General features: G+C 44.7%; 2 protein-coding genes across 4 annotated transcripts; both read right to left on the minus strand.

The window, feature by feature from the left end:
* Nucleotides 1–995: 995 nt before the first annotated feature.
* On the minus strand, nt 996–9551 carry LOC310829664 (prostasin-like). Of its 2 annotated transcripts, XM_083708384.1 has the most exons (6): nt 9134–9551; nt 6239–6259; nt 4707–4869; nt 3295–3563; nt 2419–2588; nt 996–1426 (listed from the first exon to the last, which is right to left on the minus strand). In XM_083708384.1, the coding sequence occupies exons 1-6, from the start codon at nt 9189–9191 to the stop codon at nt 1181–1183; spliced, it is 927 nt and encodes a 308-aa protein (XP_083564510.1). In that variant the 5' UTR covers nt 9192–9551; the 3' UTR covers nt 996–1180. The 2 variants fall into 2 exon arrangements, with proteins under 2 accessions (XP_083564510.1, XP_083564511.1); XM_083708385.1 differs by lacking the exons at nt 6239–6259; nt 9134–9551 and adding an exon at nt 5133–5823.
* A 5946-nt stretch (nt 9552–15497) lies between these two features.
* On the minus strand, nt 15498–24758 carry LOC310829642 (serine protease 27-like). Of its 2 annotated transcripts, none has more exons than XM_083708360.1 (7): nt 24636–24758; nt 21903–22044; nt 20873–20893; nt 19652–19817; nt 18962–19236; nt 17157–17326; nt 15498–16018 (listed from the first exon to the last, which is right to left on the minus strand). In XM_083708360.1, the coding sequence occupies exons 2-7, from the start codon at nt 21958–21960 to the stop codon at nt 15773–15775; spliced, it is 936 nt and encodes a 311-aa protein (XP_083564486.1). In that variant the 5' UTR covers nt 21961–22044; nt 24636–24758; the 3' UTR covers nt 15498–15772. The 2 variants fall into 2 exon arrangements, with proteins under 2 accessions (XP_083564486.1, XP_083564485.1); XM_083708359.1 differs by having other exon boundaries at nt 21903–22047.
* Between the last annotated feature and the right edge of the window lie 255 nt (nt 24759–25013).

A 25013-nucleotide genomic window follows, 5' to 3' on the forward strand; every position in this document is an offset into this window, starting at 1 on the left:
CTATGAGGTGATCTCAGCTAAGACAAATGCATTTCACAGACACCACACAGTGCCCAGGAAACACTCTCCCAGGTGAGCTGCTTATTTAGCACAAAATTGGCTTGGAGGTTATACAATGTCCACTGTTTATTGAGCATTCATTGTTTGCGCTCATTTGTTTTCACTGAGCTATGGGGAAAGGGCCGTAGATCAGCAGAGGAGCGTCTGCCTTGCATGCAGAAGGTCACAGCTTTGATCCCCAACATCTCCAGGCAGGACTGGGCATGTCCCTTGCCTGAAACTTTGGACAGCTGCTACCAGTCACTGCAGACAGTACATAGCCTAATAGTCTGACTTCATATATGGCAGCTAGTGCCCCGTGTTTCAATGAGATTACTGTATATAGCTCCTTGTCAATCAGTGGTTATCCCAGTGCATTTTCCTGTTGTTTTGCATACTCCAAAAATCCTGTCTTTTTTGTATTTAGTGGGTTTGTTGCACTACAGTGCTTTAATCCCCTTTGACTGTGAAAATTTACATTTTCAATTGGATTCCTTCTGTGAAACAGTGATAGTCTAGATCATCCCTTTAATTTTTTCCCAATGTGATAGTACCAAAGCATTGCTACACATGCTGAATACACATTAAAAATTGTGCAAAAAAAAAAAAAAAAGTTCCTAAGGAAGGTAATTCTCCAAAGGGGCTGACAAATGACACTGTTTGGATTGCAAAACTGCCTTTGGTAATCCCAGGTATGCAGCTGAGCGACGAGAGGAAAAGAGTCCGTGAGCATTCAAAGAGTACAAGAGCCAAAACATTTGTAAATATAGCAGTAGATTGATGATGTAAACAAACGTACCACAGACAAACCTGGACTGCATCAAAAACATCCACATAATTCAAAGAAATTAAATTCAACATTTTTCACCCACCTCAGCTGCGGAATTGATTTGCGTAATTTAAACTCTCTCCGGGGATTTCCCCTTTAAAACTGAGTGATTGACATTAAACACCAGCACTATCAAAGAGTTTATTTTTTCTTTAAAAAATGGGTAATGCAGATGTGCCCCAATTAATTTGACAGAAGTGGGAGAAGATTCCCAGAAACTCTACCCTACTTCACACAGTCCTTTTGGATATTTCTTAACAGAGTCCAGTTGGCAGTACCGTCTGGGTTGCGGGCCAACAGAGAGATGGCACCTCAAGGGAGGGCCAGAGCAAGAGGTGCAAGGAAGAGTGTCATAATGGGGACACTGTGCCATCCAGCATGGTTGCACGCCACAAAGCTTATGGTGGGTATGTTGTCGGAGATCCAGTTGGCATAGTAAGGCACTAAGGTGTAGACACCAGGGTGTTTGGGTTCGGCACAGCCTTCTCCCCAACTCACAACCCCAGCCAGGGTCCAACCTGCATCACACCTGCAAACCAAGGGTCCTCCAGAGTCACCCTGTGGAGACAAAGAGAGAGGGGGAGATGGCAGCTAGAACGTGACTATGGGAAGCCTCCTGAGACCAGATTTGGGTTAATAAGTTGGAGTAAGGCTCAGGTCTCACTTGCAAGACAGGTGCTTGCAAGCCCCTATAACTGAACTCTCATTCCTACTCATGGCCTTCTCCTCAAGGAATTTGTTTAATTCCCCCTTTAAAGCCACCCACGATGATGGCTGCCGCTGCAACTTGTGAGAACGAATTTCAGTTTTAACTATGCAATGCATGAAGTCGTATTTCCTTTCATCCACCCTGCATCCCTCAGCATTCCACTTAATTTGATGGTCCTGGGTTCTAGTATTATGAGAGAGGCAGGGAGGCGAATTGTCTCTCTATCCTTTCTCTTTACATCAGGCATCATTTTATACACCTCTAAAGCATTTTGTTGAGTAGTCATTTGCTCTTGGCTCTGTCCCACCCTGTTGACCCTGACCCCACCCAGTGGCGGTAGAGTTTGCTACTGAAAGATTAGCTCCTTGATCCCCTAAAACTAGCTTGCTGGTCCCAAACCTCCAACATGCCTCTGAGTGAAATCGGGACATGCGCCTTTTGGAGCGGAGGTCCTGCATAAGTAAGTGACTCTTCTGAGAGCATGCCCCCTCCAACGTTCATCTTTTGGGGCTGTGCTTTTGTGGGAGCCAAACTGGGACATCCCAGGAGCTCATCAGAAGCTGAGGTGGCTTCTGTAAATCATGGGTGTCTGGGACAGTTGACGGGTATGGCTGATCCATGGAGTAGGTCCAGGTCAGGAAGACATGGCTTGGGGTTCTATAGGCACACGTCTTTTTACAGTGCATTTAGTTCCCTGTCTTTTCTCAGGATACTGTAGAGTTGGGAATAGAAGTTCCCACTGAGTGATCTTACAACACTTCTGAACAGTTGGTTTTCACTAATAATACTAGGCCCAAGACTGGCAATGGTTTTATGACATGTAGGATAGGGAGTATCTTACATGACAGGCATCCTTCCCGCCTTCGGGGTAACCAGCGCAGATCATATCATCTAGGACAGGATTCTGAGGCAGGTCTGGTGCTGGGGCACTGTTGAAGAGAGAGTTGCATGTGTCTCGGTCAATGAGGGGCACCTCCAGTTCCTGAAGCGTTTGTGGGGGTGGCAAGGCCTCTGCAGAAGACAAAAATTGGACAGCTGAATGAAAATGGAATAGTGGGTCTCTGGGGCTGGATCTAGACACGTCCAAAAAAAAAGTTTCAGGAAAATGCGTTCTAAACTTCATAAAGGGAAATCACGTTGACGAAAGACGGGACCCCACAGCGCCATCTGGTGTCACAGTGTTATAACGCATATAAAGCACTTTTTATTTGCCAATGTAACCGAGTTCTGGGTGCCTCACACATACTTTTAACAGTGAGCACATTGTGGAAGAACACACCACACTTTGAACACTCAGACAAACCCCCACCCCTGGTAACCTGCACTGGGGAAGCCTGTTCTACTGCTTTTTAGAAGTAAACAGTACTTGGCTTGGAATACAGCAGCTGTGAAAGGCTGATTTTTCAGCAGTAATTGAATTTGGAAACGCTTCCCTGCAAATGTGGATCACGAACCCAGTTGCATACTTTCCCTCCAAAATAAAAGTAGTCATTCTAAGCAAGCATGAACAACATAATATTTAGTTTGGCCCTCAAAATTTAAAATAGATTTCTTCAACCAGGTTCTCCCTGGATACTTAGATTGCAACCCCCCTATTGTCCCTGTCCATTGGCCATGCTGGCTAGGGATGATGGGAACTGTAGTCCAAACCATCTAGAGGGCACCATGTTGGGGAAGGCTGGTCTGCATGAGAGCATGCCCTGTCTCTTCTCCTCACCTCCGTCTTTAACCTGCCCCCAGCCTGTGACCCAGCAGGATGTGTCCATAGAGAACTGTGCAGAAGAGTCTGGCAGACAGACTGGGAGGATGTAGTCGTTCAAATCCAGTGAGGCCTTCAACTCCACTAAAGCAATATCCCCGGGAGAGCCATCACTGCCGGTATAATTCGGGTGAGAAATAACCTGTTGCACAGTAGTTACCACAAGGCTGGAAGGGGGGATTGAGAGTTGATAGGCCCCCAGCAGCACATCATACTGTTCGTAACCCCTGGAAGAGGGAAAACAAGAGTGAAAAGCAAGTGAAGCAGGGATTTTGGTTTCTGTGCAACCTGAGATCCTGTCTTGCTGAGTCCGCAAGCAAGACTGCTTCCTTTGAGTGGCTATGCTTTGTTGACCATGCCTTATAACACGACACATCTTTAAACATCCCACTATTCATAACATTCACCTCTACTCAGGCCCGTCTTAAGTATATCCGGCGCCGTGGAGCAAAGATCTCTCTGCCCCCCCCCCGTTTCCCAGAGTTGCCAACCTTTTTACGGTGCTACCAGCAGCTTTGTGGGGCTGGAGGAGGCAGGCAGCGGCTGGAGGGCGGCTCCTCCAGCAGGGAGCATGGTGCTGCTTTAGTGAGGCGGGTGAGGGTGGCAAGCTGATACCAGGAATCACTGCGCCTAGCCTCCGCCTCTTCCCTGGTGTCCATGCCATGGTGGGCACGGCAGGTGGAGACTCCGGGCACGGCGCTGCTTCAGCGTGGCATGGCGGAGGTAGGCGAGGGCAGCGACCTGATGCCAGGAGGCTCCGCGTCCAGCCTCCATCTCTTCCCTGGCGCCCTCCAGAACTTGGCACCCTGGCGCCCTGCGCCACTTGCCTCTATGGGCAAGTCACCCCATGCCTCTACTTTCCACTAGTCCTTGTCATAGGCTTGGTGGGATATACACTGTGAAAGAACTGCTCTATCATTGGACAGAGGGAGGTGGCCACCTTGGGCGAAAGGTGCAATGGCAGCAGCTGTTCTTCCTGAGTCTGTCAGGTGTTGGGTGGACACGGCTGTGTGCAGCATGTAGCTTGCCTCAGACCCCTAAGCTAACCTGCTTCCCTTAGGTGTGGTGGAGGAAGCTGTCCCACTGCCTGTGTTGTAAGAAGATTCAGCTGCCTGTCTAAGTCACTTGGGTACATAGTCTGGAGAGGATACCATCTTCCTCTTCACTTCAGTCAGAAAAATATTGTTGGGCCCACTCTGACACCATGGCTCACCTCATGGAACAGCAGGTTTTTGGTTCTCAAATGTTCCATCGTGTTTGCAACTGGTCTCTTAAAGACCTCCCTCCCTCCATCTGCCTGGCCTTACAGCTGATTCTGGGACAAAGCTGCATAATGGCTCCCCAGTGACATGCAGGTATTGGATACTCACTTAGTGAAGCAGTGAGCTGCAGACACCACCCACTTCTCGTTGATGAGGGAGCCTCCACATATAGGCTGGTTATTCTCCATGAAGCTGACTTGCCATGGCCAGGCGCCCTCGGGGGCTGGATTCCCTCCCACAATACGTGGAGATATCACAGACTGTCCACAGACTGTGAAAAAGAGAGAAGAAAGAAAGGTAGATTGTAATGATCACAAAAACTGAATTCTTACAAGGCAAGATGTGAAATGAAACGTCTCAATTTGCCTTGGCAAATTTATTTGTATAATAATTTCTAAGTAACATTTCCAATGACTGCTCCTTTTGGGTATTGAGGAATATTTCCCCCCGGCAAGTAAATACTTAAAATTTATAGTGCGGTCTTATATATGTCCTATCCAAAAGTAAGTCCCCCTGGAGTCTTTTGGTACTTACTCCTAGGTGTGAAAGGATTGCAGCCTTATGATTTTGTTTCCCCTGAAAAACACAATCCTATGCACATTATCTTGCAATGTTGAATGTATGAAACACGTTTTATTACATAGCCGTCTGTATAAACAGGTTAGACAGCATATAATCAAACCAATACTAACAGAACAACCTGGAATTGCTGACTCTTTTCATGTCAAGGTTCTCCTTGAGGATAAGATTGATACTATTACACTGGTGGTAGCAAAATTCCTAGGATTTCTTTAGGGGATAGCCTGAACCCTTGGAGTAGGGAGGGCACCCCCCATCCAATAGACTAAAGATCCAACCCAAGGCCATATCTGACACCAAGTTGTGACATTTGCTATGAGGTTGGCTAATTCCCTGAAAAGCCCAATTAGTCTGAAGGCAAATTCATCCCTGGTCCCAAATATGGCAACTGAAGGGTGGGTGGAGGAAGCTGCCCATGACTGAGGCTGGGGCCTAAGTGCAACTGGCTTTTATGGCCAGGGAGTGAACCAGAGGGAAGAAGTTTCCCCTCTGGTCCACTCCCTGCCAATGCCCCCGAGGTTGCCTGTGATTGGCTGCAAGTGTGGGTGAGCCCCACCACTCAGTGCGGCTGATGGAGGAGGAAGTGATGTCATCCCCTGGCCATGTCGAAGCCAGAAGGCTGCCACAAAGTGCCTCGGCTGCACCAGACTGCACCAGTAAGCAGTCTGGCGGAAAGCAGTCTTTCTGGAAAAATGCAGTTATGTCTGTGGGACACCTTGTTTGCTCTGGCTGTCTATTTGTAGTGGTCTAGATTCAGTACAACATGGGTGAATTGGATCTACAGCAGCCTCACACAACCTGTGGCCCTCCAGATGTTTTTGGACTGTGACTTCTATCATCTTTGACCATTGGCCAGGCTGGCTGAGGTTGATGGGAACTGGAATCTAACAACATCTAGAGGACACTAGGTTGTGATAGGCTGGGATCAGAAGTAGGACTAGATGGCTGTTAGGTTTGTATCACCACTATAATTCTGAGAGTGCTTATTTTTGTTTAACCATTCACATTCCCCCCGGCCTGCGAAATTCCTGTACAGAAATAGTTTCCAATATATTACATACCTGCTTCGGAGCCAGAAGCATCTGGAAAAAAAAAAAGTAAATATATTTCAAATAAGAGACAATGCACAAAAACAAGTTTGTAGGTAAGAGCAGAAGGAAGACCCTGCCCAATTTTGTTAGAAAATTAATACTCCTGACTTCATGCAGCGCATAGTTAAACTACGGGATTTGCTTCCCCAGGAGGCAGCGATGGCCACTAACCTGGACTATATCTGTGATGGCCCTGACTATATCTGTGATTAATGCATGTCATCTCAGGTGTATTTGCCTATTAGTCGGTGTTACTTGTTCAGTGAATTGCTGAACTTATTTAGAGCAACAGAGTAACTTTGTACTTGTATGTACTGTATCTGTATACTGTATATCTACATCTGCAAAAGCCTACAATCTGTATATATCTACAGCCAGACCTTATTGAGCCTTATCTTCTGCAGGAGTAAACTATCTGAAACTTTCTCTTGATTGTGTGCGGTGACTGGTACTGGGAACAACTTTTACTGTGGGGGTATCTCACCTCAGATTCCCAACAGGTTTGCCACGAAAGAGGGTAAGTTTAGCAAGGATACATGCACACCATAATTTGTATTGCAAGATCGAGAAACCCAGCCTATGCATTCCATAAAATGACACATATGAAATATTACTGGAAGATATCTCTTTGTTCTAAAGGTCAGAACAATATCACAGTGGTTCATTATTCAGAGACAGCAGAATGTTGGAAGGTCTTCAGTTAAAGTTAAACATTAAATCAGCAAGCTGTGGGAACTTGTTCACATTCAGGACTACTTAGTGGTCCTGAGCAAAGGGCTCTACAGGACCAATATTTGTACGAATGAAAGTGAAAGCATGTCTGGCTATCTCAAGGAGCCAAAACAAAAAAAGCTTGGGTGAAATTTAGAGAGAAGAAGCAAGCTGGGGTGAAGATGTGCAGCCATGGGTGTCTGGGTGTGGGGTTAGTTACTCCTTGATGAGCCATACCACCCAGCTTCCATTTTAAAAAGATTCAATTTTTAACAAACACCCACATCTAAATATTTTTGTGCTAATGCTCTAGATCTTCCATAAATGTCAGATATGGGCAGGGTGATTGTAAAAAAATGATGGTGATGTCATGCGGATATGGTGCAAACACAGCAATGAAACTGTTTGGGTAATGGTATAAAAGGTTCATCTGGAAACACTCCAAGTTTTGCACTTTGGAGGATGTGTTTTCCTTCTTTGTCAAAGGAACAAGTTGATGTGTGCATAAGAGGAAAATTGTCACGATGACCCTGCCCATCCCAGGTAGTAGAAGTTGGAGGGCCAGGGAGGTGGCACTTATCTGACTGGCCATCAACAATGTCACTGTGATGTATTGGGTGTGTGTGTGTGTGTGTGTGTGGGGTAAGGCAACACAGTTGACAGGACACAAGCTAAATGCTTCTGCTCCGCCTCTGTGACTGCTATTGCCAAGGGCATGGCTTGAAAAAGGCACAGGATACAGAAACTTTGCGGAAGCTAAGCTGGACTGTGTGGGGTCAGTGCTTGGATGAGAGACCACCAGTTAACCCTGCTCATGTGACCTTCAGTTCCATGGCTAATGGGAAGGAAAATTAATAGCTAAATAATCCTGAAAACAGAAGTGCATTCCACATCCTCCTCTTTTAATTTATCACAGACATGAATATGTTAATAAACAGAATAAGACAATGCAGAAATCATACCCCCCAATTGCTGAGATGACTGAAAACGATATGAATTTGAACAAGGGTTGCATTCACAAGGTAGTTTGTTCCATTTCCTGATGTTTTCTTAACTGTTAATATCCACATCTGAGCTTTCATATGGTGTAAAAGCCATTTTCAGAAAAACAATGGAATATAGCACATGTTTAGTGCTCATTTCTGGGTTATTTGATTGCAGAAAAAAATATCTGTTTGTAGCCTCCTTAACTCTGAAAATCACAGACGTAAAGTGATGGAATTTGGGGCAATATATCAGCATACAGTGATGCCCTGCTGTTTTTGTGGGAGAATAATGGGGGAACAGAAGCACCCATGTGCAGAAGGGGTGGGGAAGTAGAAGCACTGCCTGACAACATTGCTTGTTGTGTTGCACACACCCACTGGTGTGAATGCAATTGGGCAAGACATGCCGGTATATTGGTCAAAAAGCTACAGTTCCATAACACAGCATGTACTTCAGTGGGAAAGGAACATTAGGAAACAGGACAGAATTTCTAGCATTATAAAAAAAGGAAAACTAATGCAATATTCCCCAGGTGTGAATGCACTCAAGGTCTCATCACATTTTGGAGTGAAGAAGACAGACATAGATCCTAAGTGCCTCGAAATGGCTTTTGAAAACAGATTCTCTGTCCTGAAAACAAATGTTTTAGAATACAGCGAATGCATGTCAAAATCTCCTTAACTCCACATACTGTCCACATCTCTTCACCCTTTGTTTTCAGAGTGCATCTGAGAGTGTGCAGAGTGTCTCTAACTGAACCAGCTCCCCATAAAGGAGAAGGCTGAATATATGACTCTCTAGTGGTCTCATTTTCTTTTACATATCAAAGATGCTAATGGGGGAGGAGTCCTCTGCCTACAAATCAAAAAGCTAAATCTAAAGAATCCTGAGAACTGTCGTTTACCCTTTACAGAGCATCTTTAACAACTACAGTTCCCAGGATTTGTGTGTGCGTGTGCACACTTTAATTGCGTGGTTTGTACAGAGCCTGCGTTCACCCTTGACTTGCCACAAACCCTGTATCTTTGTTTCACCTGTGTCATTGATTGCTCAAAGACTCCCTTCTACACCGTCCTCCACCTTACTTCTCTTAAAGATGCAGGAAACTTAAGAGACTGACTCCCACATTCATTCCCGCCCCCCCCGCCCCATCTTCCCATCAATCACCTTTCAGCACAATCAGTTGCAGCAGCCCCAGCAGCAGGGAGGAGGGCACAACTGCCATTGGCTCCCCCCTTTCTCTGCTTGCTTCAGTGGTCCTTCTTTTGCCGTGTCCTCCAGATAGTTCTGCTCCAACCAGTTCCTGGTGAAAGCTCTTTTGCTTCAGTTTCGGTCACCTGTGCTATACAATTTCATGTCCAAAGGTGAAAGGGCAGGGCTGGAGGCATTTTCCTCTTCCCTGAGCTCACAGGAGCCCCCCTGAGTTCTGGGGGTGGAGATGCAACTTAGAAGCCCGGCTTCCCTGAATCCTTCCTCTCGGCCGCTCAGTAAAACTCCTAGCTCTCTCCCAATTACCTGAGATCTCCCAGCTCCCCAGTCCTAATGCCGGTGTGGCCGAGCTTTCTGGCAGAGCTCCTGCGGCAAACATTCCACAGTGAGATGCTGTGATTGGGCACGGCCGTCCCTGTTGAAACTCTACCTGCCCTGTGACGCCGGCAGGTGCAAGGACGTTCTGGTGCAGGGGGCACCCTCCCTCCCTCCCCGCCCTCCATGCCTCCTGCACAATTGACGGCCCAAACAGAGCTCAAGTTCTCCTCCCCATTATTCTGCAGCAGATGCAGCAGGCAAAATAGCTGTCTGTGTACAGCAAACAGGTATGAGGTAGAGAGAAAATATGCACCCCCTGCGTCCTCCTTACTTCCCCTGAAGGGGGAGATGTGCAATGAAAAAGAATGACAAGGCTCACAATTCACTTTAAGGCTACACACACACACACACACACACACACACACACACACACACACCATCTAAAGCACATTTAAAACACATTTCCCACCTCCAAGAGTTCTAGGAACTCACTGAGCTACAATTCCCAGAACGCTTCCCAACTCCAATTTCCAGGAGTCTTAGCGGTTGTGGTGGGATGTGCTTTAAAAGTACAAAAGTATCATCTCCCGAAGCCAAAAACGGGGGCAAAACAATGATTTCCCAGAACAAAGGGTTTGTTCCTGTTGCAGCATATAGGAGCCCTGTCACTTTAACTGCTAGATACACCTTCTCTCCCATAGCTGAAGCATAATTCAGGCTCCTTCCCTTTATGAATTAACCATTAAAAAGTTATACATTTCTGCCTGTCTGTTTTATGGTCTCCTTCCTGGCTGCAATAGCAGGTAAGTGGTTTAATATTCAATCAAAAAACAGCATTTCTAACCTTTATGGAGAGAAACGTCTGAGCTCATTGCTTAAATAGGTGGAAGTTAATTTCAGAATAAGCACCTGGCTTAAACAGAGGTTTGATGAAGTTCCTTCGACCACCCTCCTTCCCTCTGAGGGAAGGGCCTTAGCTCGGGGCTAGAGCATCTGCTGTGAATGCAGAAGGTCGCAGGTTCAATCCCTGGCGTCTCCAGGTAGGGCTGGGAGAGATCTCTTGCTTGAACCCCTGGAGAGCCACTGCCAGTCCATGAAGACAGTACTGAGCTTGATGGACCAAAAGTCTCACTCAGTATAAGGCAGTTTCCTGTATCTTCCTGCAATTCCCCCCTTAAATGCTACTGACCTCTCCTCAATGCTGCCGCCTCCCCTCTCCAGGAAGACAAGCGTTCTCCATTAGCTGCAGCACCCTACCTGGCTCTTTCTGGACTCACCTGTCTGGAAAGACTGTATACCATGAAGGGTTGTTGATTTTGGAGAGAAGGAGGAAAACACACACACACACCACATTCTATAAATACTCAATCTCATTCTTTCCGTACAATTACACCACACCTAAATCACTTCAAATAAAGACATTTGCTTCCTGGTTCAAACAAAGAGATGCCATCATTCATTTTTGTTTTTCATTTTGAACTGGCTGCCAAGAGTTTGACTCAGCATGTGCAGAGTGCCTTTGACACGCACAAAGTGGCCTCGTGTTATGAAGTCAGGCTGTCAGTCTACTTGGCTACGAGTATTTCTGGGAGTCCAGCTAGACACATGGCTAGCAATTGCATGAATGCAGAGGATGTCCATACCATTAGACAGGTTGAGGTGGCTTCCTTGGGTGGCAGATGCCTGGAGTAGCGCAGTGGTGGTAGTTCTCCTGCCATTCCTCCTGGCCCTCTAGCTATTCTCCTCTATTGGAGGACATAGCTGTGTGTGCCACACAACCAGCTCTCTGCCCCTTAGGCTATCATGCTGCTCTGAGGTGAGGTGGAGGACTCTATCCTGCCCCCAAGGCTGAAGAGCCAACTTCCAGTTGGAATGGAGGGGGCTGCCATTTTGTTCTTTGCTTCAGGAGACATTCACACTGTACATTGAAAGCACTATTGCACCGCTTTAACAGTCATGGCTTCTCTTAAAGAACTCTAGTGTGTTAAGAGCATTGTTGAGAGACAAGGGTTTAATTTACAGAATGATTTTACTATCAACCCCTCTTCTCGGGGAACTCTGCCTCCCAGCTGTTCTTTCCAGGGCCAACCCCTTTCCACGGAATTCCAAGTTTTATTGAAGGATGTTCTTCAGTTTCTGTTGCCTGAGGAGACAATTGAACTTGCTCCATTTTTAATCTTTTAATTAAAGGGCAATTTTCAGGGGATCAATTTGGTTTAGCAGCAACATAAGAAAGCTGAACACTGCGCTGTATTATTAAGATAACATTGTGCTTTGTAAGCAATATAAGAAGAGTTCTGTTAGGTGAGAGCAGAGGCCTATGTAATTTAGCGTTATGTTCCCACAGTGGCCATCTAGATGCCTATAGGGAACCTCAAAAGGAGGATCTGAAGACAATAGCCCTCTTCTGCTTGTGACACCAAAATTCAACCCATTTACCAGACTGTAATGCAGAGGCAGAAACATCTTTTCTTGAACTAAGTGCCCCTGCCCCATTTTGCCTGGCCAGGTTCTGCAGGATATATGGTTCATTGGTAGGTAAAGGTAAAGTGACCCCTGACCATGGGGTTGCGGCACTCATCTTTCTTTATTGGCCGAGGGAGCCAGCGTACAGCTTTCGGGTCATGTGGCCAGCATGACTAAGCTGCTTCTGGCGAACCAGAGCAGTACATGGAAACGACGTTTACCTTCCTGCCGGAGTGGTACCTATTTATCTACTTGCACTTTGACGTGCTTTCAAACTGCTAGGTTGGCAGGAGCTGGGACCAAGCAACAGGCGTTCACCCCGTCACGGGGATTCGAACGGCCGACCTTCGGATCGGCAAGTCCTAGGCTCTGTGGTTTAACCCACAGCGCCACCCGTGTCATGGTTCATTGGTAGAGATGGCTAAACATTTCAGTTGGGGTTTCTATCAGTTTCTCCCCCCCCCCCAGTTTTATGTTCAATTTGATCTATCTCTGCAGCAGTTTTTAAAACATCACAAACCTTTCTGTGCATTTTCATGCTTTTTTGCAAAATAATTTGCCTACTATAATGCATGATGTGCATTATTTTAATCAACACACACATTTTTATGCATTTCCCCCTAATATACACATCTTTGTGGTTTTGGATTTTTTTGGGGGGGGGACTATGGATAATTGCATTTGGAGAAGTGTGAATTTAAGTAGATACCTGAGTTTTGATCTACATATTGGTTTGGTTGGTGTAAATTCAGGCAGATGTGCAATAAAATGTGAAGTAAATTAATTTGATAAGTAAGGGCTTGACAGTTATTGAGGCTGTATGCACAGATGCAGGACTTTATACCAGTGTGTCAATCCTGAAAATAAACTTAGCATTAGAGAGTAGAATATTTCTACTTTTCTTTTCCATGTATATGTGTGTATGTGTGGGATCATGAAAATCATCAGCATTTTAGTGTGTCTCTGAATATGCACATACCGTATTTGTAAAACCAATTTTCTCTAACATAATGCATTTTTAAAAATATTGTTTCTGTGAACATATGCATTTAAACACACACTTTAATATGTGCATTTTTGTACATATTCATATTTTGGTGTGTGTGTATTGTTTTGGAAAGTGTAAATTATATAGGGTTGCCTTTAAATGTGAACAGAACTGAATTTCTCCTCTATTCTCATTTGCTTCCCCAGATTACTGCCCAGTCAGATAGTCATTGTTGCTGAATGTGTGGACAGTTTGTGATATTCCATGTTGTTATCTGGCAGACTGAAAGACTGTTGGTTTCTTACAGAAGAGTTAGAATAACATACACCAAGGTGAATGTCACAACATGGGGCATTGGGTAGTCAGCCATTTTGTTTACCAAACCTGTTTCTACTGTCATGTATTCACTTGGCATAGAAAGGCACTGAAATGTAGATGCCTTCACAGCCTCTTCCCAAGCTCACAACCCCAGCCTGAGTCCAACTTGAGCTGGCAAACTAAGGCTCTTCCGGAGTCACCCTGTGGAGAAAGATATGGAAGATAGATCCCACAATGACACCAGAGCCAAACAAGGTAAAGGAGATGGAATAAGTGTCTCAATCAGGGATGGGGAACCTGAAACCCTCCATATGTTGTTGGGATTCACCTCCCAGCAGTTCCATCCAGCATGGTCCATGGTCAGGGATGGTAGGAGTTGTTGACCAGCAACAATGGAGGGTCAGAGGTTACCAGTGTCTGGTTTAAATCTTTAGTATCTCCAGCATCTACTGGCGAGGTAGTTCTAGTGATTCTGTTAGCCTCTGCCCCTTCCCACAACATCTGGGCCAATGGTCTAACTCAGTACACTGGTACCTTGGTACTTGAACGACTTGGCCTCCTGAACAAATCGGCTCCTGAACGCTGCAAACTCGAAAGTGAGTGTTCCGGTTTGCGAACGTTTTTTGGAAGCCGAACGTCCAATGCGGCTTCCATAGCTTCTGATTGAGTGCAGGAAGCTCCTGCAGTCAGTTGGAAGCCACACCTTGGTTTTTGAATGGTTTCAGGAGTTAAACGGACTCCCAGAACAGATTAAGTTCGAGAACCAAGGAACCACTGTATGCATGCAGGATGCAGAAAGAAGAGGAAAAAGCTGAGCAAAGCATAAAGAAGTGGAGGTAGTTGAAGCAGACAGAGATAGTACATAAAAACATTCTCTTTCTCTTTGTGTATACATACAAATATGAAAAAAGTAAAGAAGAAGAAATAATAATCATACAAAGAATAAAGCAGTAAAACTATTGCTGGGATTTTATAATAATTTATTGATAATTTTAAAACCCTGAAACATCACAAATAAAAGATGAAGTGACTGAAGAAATTCAATTTAAAGTTCATAATTTATTATGTTTTGTCCCAGGGGTTGAATTTATCTACCACTTGTTTCCACGTCATTTAAAAATGTCAATTAAAAATGTTAATTTTCTTTTAAGAACGGAACGACAGGCATCACTTCCAGCATCACTGTAGAAGTCTGAAATATCATAGCTTCCAACTGATGTCTATGGATGGAAAATTCTCAGCTTCTTCTCCAGGTGGCAATCCTGGGGTTCTTCGGGTGTAACAGTAAGGTGTCATGGTTAGAGTGTTGGACTAGGACCGAGGAGACCAGGGTTCAAATTTCCAGTCAGCCTGTGGGTGGCCTTGAGCCAGTCATACACTTTCAGCTGAACCTACCTCACAGGGTTGTTGTGAGGATAAAAATGGGGAGGAGGAGAGCCATGTATGTCATCTTCAGCTCCATGGAGGGAAGGTGGGATCAAAATTTAATAATAAATGAGCGCTCACACTTCCCTTTGTGGGTGTCCTTGTGGGACCGCATGCAGCACCCGGAGCCATGTGGGACTCACCAGCTGGTTGGGCTGGCCCCCCTCCTTGTCATCAGCCGTTGGGGGTTCCCGCCAAATCCCAGTTTAAACATATTAGCCGCTTCTTTGGAGACGGGGCTAGCCGAGTGGACCTTGAATGGGCAGGCTTCCCATTGGCCCGCTTAAGATGTATACATGGGAGGCGGAGCCAGCAGCAAGCATGCAGTTGGTTCTGGAGCTTCATTCACCCAACCCTCCCTTTGTATAATGCTTGATTGCAGGTTAACCATTTTCCTTCCTGTTCAGCGGGCGTTGCTAGGGTCTTTTGATGGTTGCTGTTGAGGAGCCAGGAAGGAATTGCCTTCCCCGTAGCAATTGTCACAACTTTGGTGGCTTTTAAGCCTTGGGCAGAATCCTTTAGTTTATCTTCCCTAAATGGGGGGTGGGCGTGAAGTGGTGACTCACCCCCCCTCCTGCTACGGCGATTCCAGGGTTCCCTCTTAAAGGGTTTTGTGAAAAGGGAGTAACTGGCCATACATTGAAAGATTGTCAGTGAACTCCCCTGCGTTGCACGGATATGGGGTAGGCTGCCTGTGTACACAAATGTCTTGCAGTGCACCCTCCCCTATCCCATTAACTCCAAGGAGCCCCAATTCCCCAGCTGGGGGGCTGGGAGGGATACATGCCCAATGCCTAAGCCAAGGTTTAATAAACTTGTAGCCAATTTTAATTCCATAACATGTTGTCATGAGTTATTATTCCTTCTGATGGCCTCTCTCTTCTCCGCCCGGGCACGCAATGCCTAAACTATGATCAAATGGTTAGAAAGGAATTGAAATGTGACAAGGCTAATGCCTGTATTAATCAGAGAGAAGTGGGGGGGGGGTTTCCCAGTAGACTGCATGATTTAAACAGAGTCCTCCAGCAGCCTAAATATTCCAGGCAATTATAGGTAAGACGGAAAGCTAATAGATTGGTTTTTCACAGAAGGGCTAGCAGAAGAGATACCAAAGTGAATGTCACAACACGGGCGTTGTGTAGTTGGTCGCTTTTGCCGCCACTCCCATTTCTACCACTCATCTTGTCTTGGATCCATTTGGCATAGAAAGGCACTAGAGTGTAGACACCAGGGTGCTCGCTTCCACCACAGCCAACTCCCCAACTTACAACCCCAGCCTGGGTCCAAACTCCTTCAAGTTGGCAAACTAAAGGTCCTCCAGAGTCACCCTGTGGAGAAAGAGATGGGAGGTAGCAGAGGATCTACGGTGAACACTGTGATATCAGACTCTGAATCCTGATTGGTTGAAGCAGCTGGAATCAGTGCGATAATCAGGGATGGGGGACTCTACCTCCCAACAGTTCCAGACCATGGAAAGGGGTGTCGGGAGTTGTAGCCGAGCAATAGCTAGGCTCGTCCTCAAACTAGGCTTGTCCCACCACTCTCGCCCAGGAAAACGTGCTGTTTACCACTGAATTGGAATGGATGTCAGTTTGTTTTTCTGTGGATTAATGTTAGCGGTAAACAGTAGGTTTTCCAGGGAACATGGCAAGACAGAGAAAAAAACCGCTTGTGCCTCAAATCATGGGACAACACTTGTAATGTAACAAGAATTATGGTAAGAATGAGATTTTAAGGAAAAATAGAGAACATTGCTACGATGCATTTGGGAAAGATTAACAATGGAACCCATGGAGGGAAGTCCAAGGATTCAGGGACTACTATATGTTTATGATTACGATTTTGGTTTGAATGTAAATGTTAATTGTAAAATTGAATAAAAATAATAATAATAAATCTTTATCACCTCAGGCATGAATGGATAAGATAATTCTAGTGAAGATCACCCGCTCTGAGACCCCACAGCTAATTCTCCGTTGGCCCAGCTAGCCCTCCGGATTATCTAATTGATTTTTGATTTTTATTGTATTCATGTTTTTATACTGTATTTTGTGCTGCTTTTATAATTAAGTGTTTTAAAGTGTTTTAAATTTGTTGTTAGCCACCCTGAGCCCGGTTTTAGAACTGGGAAGGGCAGGGTATAAATAAAAAAATATTATTATTATTATTGATTCTGCCAGCCTCTGGCACCTGCAATATTTGGGGTATTGCCCAAAGAAGCAGCATCATAATATTTAAGATGAAACAAAAGCAATAACACTTTGAAAAATGGGAGAATCTGAAAAATTGTCAAGAACCATCCCCCTAGCTAGAGCCAAATTAGTAAGCAATGCCTAAGTACTATATTCACACAATGTAAGTTCATAGATAATGACATAAGGGATTTTCAAATGTCACCACCCCAGAACCTGCCTTTGTCTACCACCTGCAATGGCTGTATGAAGAACAGGTCATGGAACAACCTACCTGGCAGGAATCTTTCCCACCTTCTGGGTAACCAGCACAGATCATATCCTGCTTGATAGGATCCCAGCCCAGGCCTAGCACTGGGCGACTGTTATAGAGAATATTGCAGATTTCTCGAATTATGAGTGGCACCTTGACTTCCTGGAGGGTTCGTGGATCTGGCAAAGGCACTGGAAGAGAGAGAGAGAGAAATGGAAAGCAGTCATGGAAGGCAGAGGCAGAATAATTCAAGTGCATTCAGACACATACACTTTTAGCAGGGAGTGCATGGTGGGTGTGCGCTCACTACACCTCAGAGCATGAGATGTGCAGAAGGCGGCAGTGGGACATCATATTTCACTCAGGGGTGGCATGTCCCAATTTGGCTCCTGAGGGAAAACCGGAACGTGCCAATGCTGCTGCCACCCCCTGCCAAATCCTCTGTTATATGGGTAACAGCAGTGATGGCAGGTTTGGGCAAGGTCTCATCAGATCTCATTGGAAGCCACTGCTTTTCTGCCAGTGGTGGAGTCTGTGGGGCACTTGCAGGGGTGCTACCTCTTAGTGTTCTGCTGCCTGAGGCGGCTGCTGCAGCCTGCCTCACCGGTGAGCCGGCTGGGCTTCCACTACACCTAAGAGCAGCAGGCGAGTTTTGGAATGAAAGTCAGATAACATGGCTGTTTCACATCTCTCAGTGCTTGCCAGCTGAGGCACCTGCTTCACTCTGCCTAATGGTAGAGTTGGACCTTGGGAAATTAAAAAAAAAAATTGCATTTTTAAAAAAAGAAATCCTCATGAAAATCCAATCGCATACCAATGCAAATTTCTCCTAATATATGCATGCATTTTCATTAACCCATGCATTTTTATACAGACTTTACCCCAGCATTTTTGTACACATTACTTGGCTGCCGAACTGCATAGCAAAATTCAGAGTGTGACAATATTTTCATTTGAGTATGGTTTGGAGAAAGCAATTTAGGTAGGTTGGTCTTAAATGAAAACAGAATCAAATTTCTTTCCCATCTGTACTATTCCATACCTCCTTCTTTCCCCATGGAAATGTTGGGATTGTCCTTGGGATAGGAAGCTGTTCCCCCCCAATTCATACTGTAAAGCACTGTGGAAAATGATGGCATGAAAATTCTGTCACTGAATTTGCCTCCAGAGTGTCAGCATTTTGTGGGAGAGATTCAAGCACATACCAGAATGTTAGGTTTGGGGATTCCAAGTGCAGTATGATCACATTTTGCACAGGCGTTCAGTTCCAGGTGTTCTGTGCATGCACAAAATTTGCTTATACCTAAGCCCTTGGAGCTGCCCCATAACCAAATGAGACTGAATGCTCAAGAAGAACTAGAATTGGGGCCTTCTGGATATCATTTTTATTGTGCATTCCACTTTCAATACTGCTTGCATTTGCAAAAGTTTTGGGGTGGACATACTGCTTCATTTCCCATTGGTGCATGTTTTGTAGCTTCCTGTTGAAATCCTTTAACTTCTGCTATCACAAATGTACAGGAACTCTTTTTTTTTTGTCCTACTTCTGTTGCACTATAGTGTAAAAGCGCCCTACCAGATAGTAAGAATGCTAGGACATTTGAGAAGCACTGCAGAAAAATGGCGAAAGGGAATCATGTGTGGATGGCCCTGTATAAATCTACCACTACTACACTATTATAGCGCAGACAACTTGTTGCAGAACGCACCCTCAAAGAAACACCAGTCTGCAGGCGGCCGTAATATTAACCACTATTTAAGCCTTATGCAGGTGAATCTGGATGAGCCTCAGAGTGTGAATGAGCCTTTTGAAGAACACCCCTCACCTTCAGATTGAATATCTCCCCATCCGGTCACCCAGCAATATTCGTTCAAAGGGAACTGTGTAGAGGACTCTGGCAGGCAGATGGGGAGGATGTAGTTGGTGAAATTCACAGGGGACTTCAGCTTAATTAAAGCAATATCTCCACTGGATCCACTCAAGCCATTGTAGTCAGGGTGGAGGATAATCTGCTCCACGTCAGATATCACGGCATTATCTGAGAGGTTTGAGAGCTGATAGGCACCTAGGAGGACATTGTATTGGATCAAGGGCGACATTCTGTGAATAGAAGGGCAAAACAAACAAACAAAGAAACAAACAGATGGATCTGTCAATGTTGACTTTTGAGTTTCTGCTGCTCACCCTAACCCTGGACTCCCCAAAGAACTATAATTCCAAGAGCTCAATTCCCTGGGAAGAGAGATGGATTTTGAAACCATTCTGAGAACTGTAGCTCTGTGTGGGGAACAGGAGTCTCTTAACAACTCTGAGCACCTGTAACATACTATGGTCCCCAGGGGTTTTTTGGGGGGAGGCCATGACTGTTTAAAGTGACATGGTTCTGCATTAAATGTATTGTACACCTGAGACACCAGGTAGCTGACAGACAGACAGAGGATATTAGCCTGGCCTTGAGTCGTCTTTTGGGTGACGCTTGATAACAGCTGCACAGCAATACCCATCAGATACTCACCTGTCGAAGAAGCAGTGAGCTGCTGAGAGCACCCATTGCTCGGCTATGAGGGAGCCTCCACAAATAGGATAAAGGTTCTGTAAAATGCTGACCTGCCAGGGCCATGACCCATTTGAGGCTGGTTGGCCACCAACAATTCGTGGAGAGTTTATTGGCTTTCCACACCCTGTGAAGGATGGGGAGGAAATGACAGGACTTGCTATTATGGTTTGCAGCACAGCCATGTTGGAGCTCTTTGAGCAGAACATGACGAGGACATGAGGAATCAAAATTTCTGAATTTCAGTTGGTTATCCAGTCAGTGTTTTCAGTCTTCAAAACAAGATTTCCAGTTATCAGTTTTGATGGATTTAGTGAGCATTTCATCTGTTAAGTAAAACTAACTTACTGTTTCTTAACACAACATTTACTGACCAATAATTTCTCCTCAGACCATGTGGACCAATGCTGTGCATGTTTATCAGAAGTAAGTCTCATTTTCTTCAATGAGACCCAGCTACACGTGGTGTTAATTATGTGGTTTGCCACTGAGTGCAAAATCTTTGCATTCCCCCCCCCACGCCACAAAGGCTTTAATGAAAATTCACCTGCATTTTTGTACAATTTCCCCTAATGTAAACATTTTTGCAAAACTATTTTCCCTACTATAATACATCTTTGTATGTCATTGCTAACATATGCATAACACACCACACTTTACGCTAGCATATGCATTTTTCTGCATATTACCTGACTGGAGAACTGCACTGTGAATTCTGGAGAAGGGAGAATTTGGAAGGAGAGCTGTTTTTAAGTTCATGTATTGTTTCAGAAAATGTTAACCAGGTAGGTTCATCTTTAAATGTGAATTGAATCAAATTTCCCACCCAGCCACCCAAAAGTCCAGTGGTTTCTACATCCCCCCACCACATCTCTCTGTTGTCCATCAAGGCAAGGAAGAGGCACCAATTCAGTTCAAAGACGCTTTCCAAGCAGACAGAACCACTCAAGGACAGCATGGAGCCTGGCTGGAGAGAGATGTGGGCTTTGGAGGGTACATGAAATGGGGAGAGCCTTGAGGACTGACTAGCTTCTCCATCCCTGTTTGTGGCTTGGCTGAATAATAATAATAATAATAATAATAATAATTTATTATTTATACCCCGCCCATCTGGCTGGGCCTTAAGGAAGTTGGGTGAAATTCCTGCACAGAAATGCTTACAATATATCAAATTGCTCTTACCTGTTGTTGAGTTGGCAGCACCTGAGGAAAATGAAAAAGCAGAGAAGGTACTTCAGGTAAGAAACAACAACAACAGCAACAACAACATTTTGAGATCCATGTTTTCATGTGAATGTCTGCACAAGATATATATCTTGTAAGGAAATGGGCTGGGGCAGAGGCACAAACATCTAAAGAGGATTGTGGGGACTTGACATAATATCCTGGCGTCGCAAACACAATGTTGTATGGGACCAGAGAACAGAGCTGAACATCCTTTGAAAACTGAGGGGGCCCACCCTCCTTAAAAATGCACCCTGAAAGTGCCATGGCTCCTTGGAGAAGGTGACTATGGGGTGGGGCTTGAAGGTGTTCTGGGGGGGATGTGGGCAGGTCAGATCTGGTGGGTATTCAGTATTGGCAAGCAGTGTGAACGGGGGTGAGTTCCCTAGGGCTACAATAGAGCAAAGGCTCTCAGAGCTTTTAGATGCTGCTACGTAGCAGCAGCAGGGGTACAAGAGAAAGCTCCTAGCATCATTCTTCCCTCTAAGTTTAGTAGAGGGCAAGTTTGCCCCTCCACTCTTTCAGATTAGAATGAGGGAGACTTGATGAAGCCAGGTAGACCTGACTCTCAAAACCCTTTGCTCTTAGAAATAAGAATTCTGTGTTATGCTATTCCTCCTCCCTCAGGCTGCCTCCGGCTTCCCCTGGCAGCGTGGCAGAAGTCTCGCAAGAGAGGGGCTGCCTGCTTGCCCGCCGCCACCCGTCTCCTCACGACGTGCCCCTGAGGGGGAAAAGGGAGAAACGGAGATGCGGCAGCTCGTGTGCGCGCTTTCTCTCGTGGTGGAGGACCCCGAGTTGCTGCTTTCCTCCCAAGCTGGGCAAGCATGAAACCCGGGAATTTTAAGGGACATTATCAATAAGGGAAAGCAGCGGGACATGGCACTGTGATAAGGGAGTTTCCCGCAAAATAAGGGACGGTTGACAGCTAGGCCCCTAAATGAAGGCTACATGGAGGGAATTTCTGCATTTCCCAAACCCTATAAGTCACCTTGTAGTATGGTCAGCTGCAGAAGCCACACAGCCAGCATGAAAGACACAGTTGCCATGGCTGTCCCTCTTCTGAAGTGTCCCCTGAGTGGTTGAGCACCAGTCAGTTCTGGATAATTGATGTTTTATTTCGGTGTGGGTGTCTTCTAGGATCAAATACAGCATCAAGGGTGAAAGGATAATGCTTCCTTCACTGAATCTGGAGATGCAGCACAGTCCCTCAATCCTCTGCATCCTAGCACCCCAAATCGCTGTTGACCTCTTGAGACCTCTTGTCTCCTTCATGCCTTGGGCTATGGCTGTCAAACTTTCTGGCAGTGCTTGAGTGATATTATGGATTTGGAATACGTAGATAAAAAGTAGTATGTAAGTGTTTTAAAATAAATCAATGAAAATAAACAGATTACCAATTAATAACAGTGTAAAATAGTTATTGGGGTGTATGGGGTATCAGGGGAGGAGTAATACCCCTGGTGGGGGACAGATGGGTGACAACAACAACAAAATAGTTAGTGGTACTATTGGTGGTAGTTTATCTATAGCCCCATTTATATGCATGGCATTTATGAAGAACAAAAGTCCTTGCCCTGAGCTGTTTTCAGTCTAAAATTCAGCACATAGGAGATAAAAGAGGAAGGGGAGAAAAATGCAGGGCTCAATGGATGAATCATATTGATGCATGCTTCTTGCTTTCCAAGACTGTAAACGGCAGCACTCCTTTGAGTTTTTATTTCCTTTGGGGGAGAAAACTTTGGATTTTTTGGGTTATATTTAGCTTATTTACAGATATACAAGCTGAGCATAGTACACTTCCCCCTTGCAGCAGGTCTTCCACCTCCCTTTAGGGAGATAATGGCCCCACCAAGGTGCCTTTCCAGCTCTCCCTCTTGTTGCTTTTGCATCTCTCCAAAACTGCTTCTTCTCTTCATTTCTGCATGCACAAAACCGTTCCTTAGCTTGACAGAGGGAGCTGGGCATGCCACCTTCTCAGAACTTGGGCCAGGACCTTTGCTTCCTGACCAAAGCACTCCCTGCATGTGGGTGTGTATAAGTGCTTAGCTTCACACCCAAGCTGAGACACCCAGTTTCACACTGAAACATCGTAAACCCTGTTCATGCGGTCTCCACCTCCAAGGAAGATGGGAGGAGAAATGAACAAACAAATAACCTCAAAAACAGAGGGGCACCCCCCCTTGCCTCTTTTAATCTACTAGAGAGAGAAAAAAATACTAGGTTAACAGAATAACACTGACTTTTGCATTTCCCAATTTCACACACACACCACCCAGTAGCTTTAGAAAGGACACAGTGGAACCCTGGTTTGCTGACCCAAAAGTTTTTGTTTGAGCCATTTAATTTTATTTATGACTTCTTTGTTTAGTAAATTCTCAATTTGTGTTTGTTATATCCTAATCCCAACTTGGGCTTCCTTGTTCTTAGGATGTTTGCCAATTCTTTTTCATTCTGTCTTATTTCTTTAAGCATTAGTTTGAAGTTTTGATCTCTGTTTTTCTTTTTCATAGCAGATTGTGGGATGCAGAACCCCCTCATATATGCCTTACTGGTATCCCAAATTGTCCGTCCCTTGTTTGTTATTAATTTGAAAAAATTCTTCTAGTGTATCTTTGGTTTTTTAAACTATATCTTCATCATTCAGGATACTCTCATTTAGTCTCCACCTTTTCATGTACTCCTTCTTCTGTGTTACTTCCAGCATAGTCGGGTTATGATCTGACATTACTCTAGGCAAAATTTCTGTTTTACTTGGTCTTAATACTATTTTCTTGGAAACCCGAATATTATCTATTCTACCTCCCAATTTTTGGGATTCTGAGAAGTGTGTAATATCTTTCCCATTTGGGTGTTTAATCCTTCATATGTTGCAAAGATCAAGATTCTCTACAAATTGAAAGAAGGTAAGAGGTAACTTTCCAACGTTCATAACCCTATCTCTTTCTGTTCTGTCCAAGTCTACAGAGGTCAGACCATTAAAGTCTCCTATGAGAATTATATTTTCATTATTATGATCCCAGATTTTTTTTCTTCTAAATTCTTAGAAAATTCTGATTTCTTACTATTTGGCGCATAAATTTCTCTTTCCCATATTTTCTTTCCACTCCAAATACTCTACCTTCCTTGTTTTTGAATAGTAACTTTGGTTCTAGGTCGGGGTTAACATACATCACAACCCCCTTTTCTTCTCTGAACTTGCTGAAATAAATTCTGAACCCAGTCTTTTATTAATTAGAATTCTTCTGTTTCCTATTTTATATGGGTTTCTTGAAGGAACATAATATCCCCCCTTTTTTTAAAAAAAGAAAGAAATTATGTTCTGTTTTATTTTTTTAGATTTACTATTCAGTCCATCAACATTCCATGATATACATTTGAGAAGGGATGCCTCTTTTTAAGCCCTTGTTACAAACAATTTCCCCTTACAACCAATCTGTTTGTGGAGCATTCATCCTAATTTTTCGGCAGAGAGATTCACTGTTACTGTGCTGAGCGGATATTCTCTTGCATTTCCTAGTGCATTTCTCTTGACTCTCATCACAAAAACATCTAATTTTGCTAGGAAGTGGGTTTGTTACGCACAACCTGATTTTGCTGGTTATGTCATTGGATCTCCCTGCCCCGCAAAATACTGACAGTCTAGAGCCGTCACTCTTTAAACCCGTCTCCTTTTTACACCCCTGAAAGGTGGGGAAAACTTGAGGGATTGATTCCCACTCACCAAACCATCACCTTTTAGCACAATTAGTTGCAGCAGCCGCAGTACCAGTCAGGAGGGCAAAACAATAATCTCCACTCGCTTCTGATTCTGCAGTCCTTCTCTGAAGTACTTTCCGGATGGTTCCTTTCCAGTCAACGCCAGGAAAAGCTGAACTTTGATCTTAATTAATTGTGCTATATAATGTTCCATATCAAGGGGAAAGGGTGGTGCTTCTGTGCATTTCCTCCTCTTTGGGTTCCTGAGAGTCTCTCTACGTCTGGAGTGGGGGTGCAACATATAGATCTCAATTCTTGAATACATACCCTCCAACATTTTTCTGATGAAAATAGGGACGTCCTTTTCCATAATAATAATTTTATTCATTATGCTCTGGGCGGC

This window comes from Podarcis gaigeae (genome assembly GCF_964106915.1).
Source record: "Podarcis gaigeae genome assembly, chromosome: 13".
In the NCBI taxonomy this organism is placed as follows: domain Eukaryota; kingdom Metazoa; phylum Chordata; class Lepidosauria; order Squamata; family Lacertidae; genus Podarcis; species Podarcis gaigeae.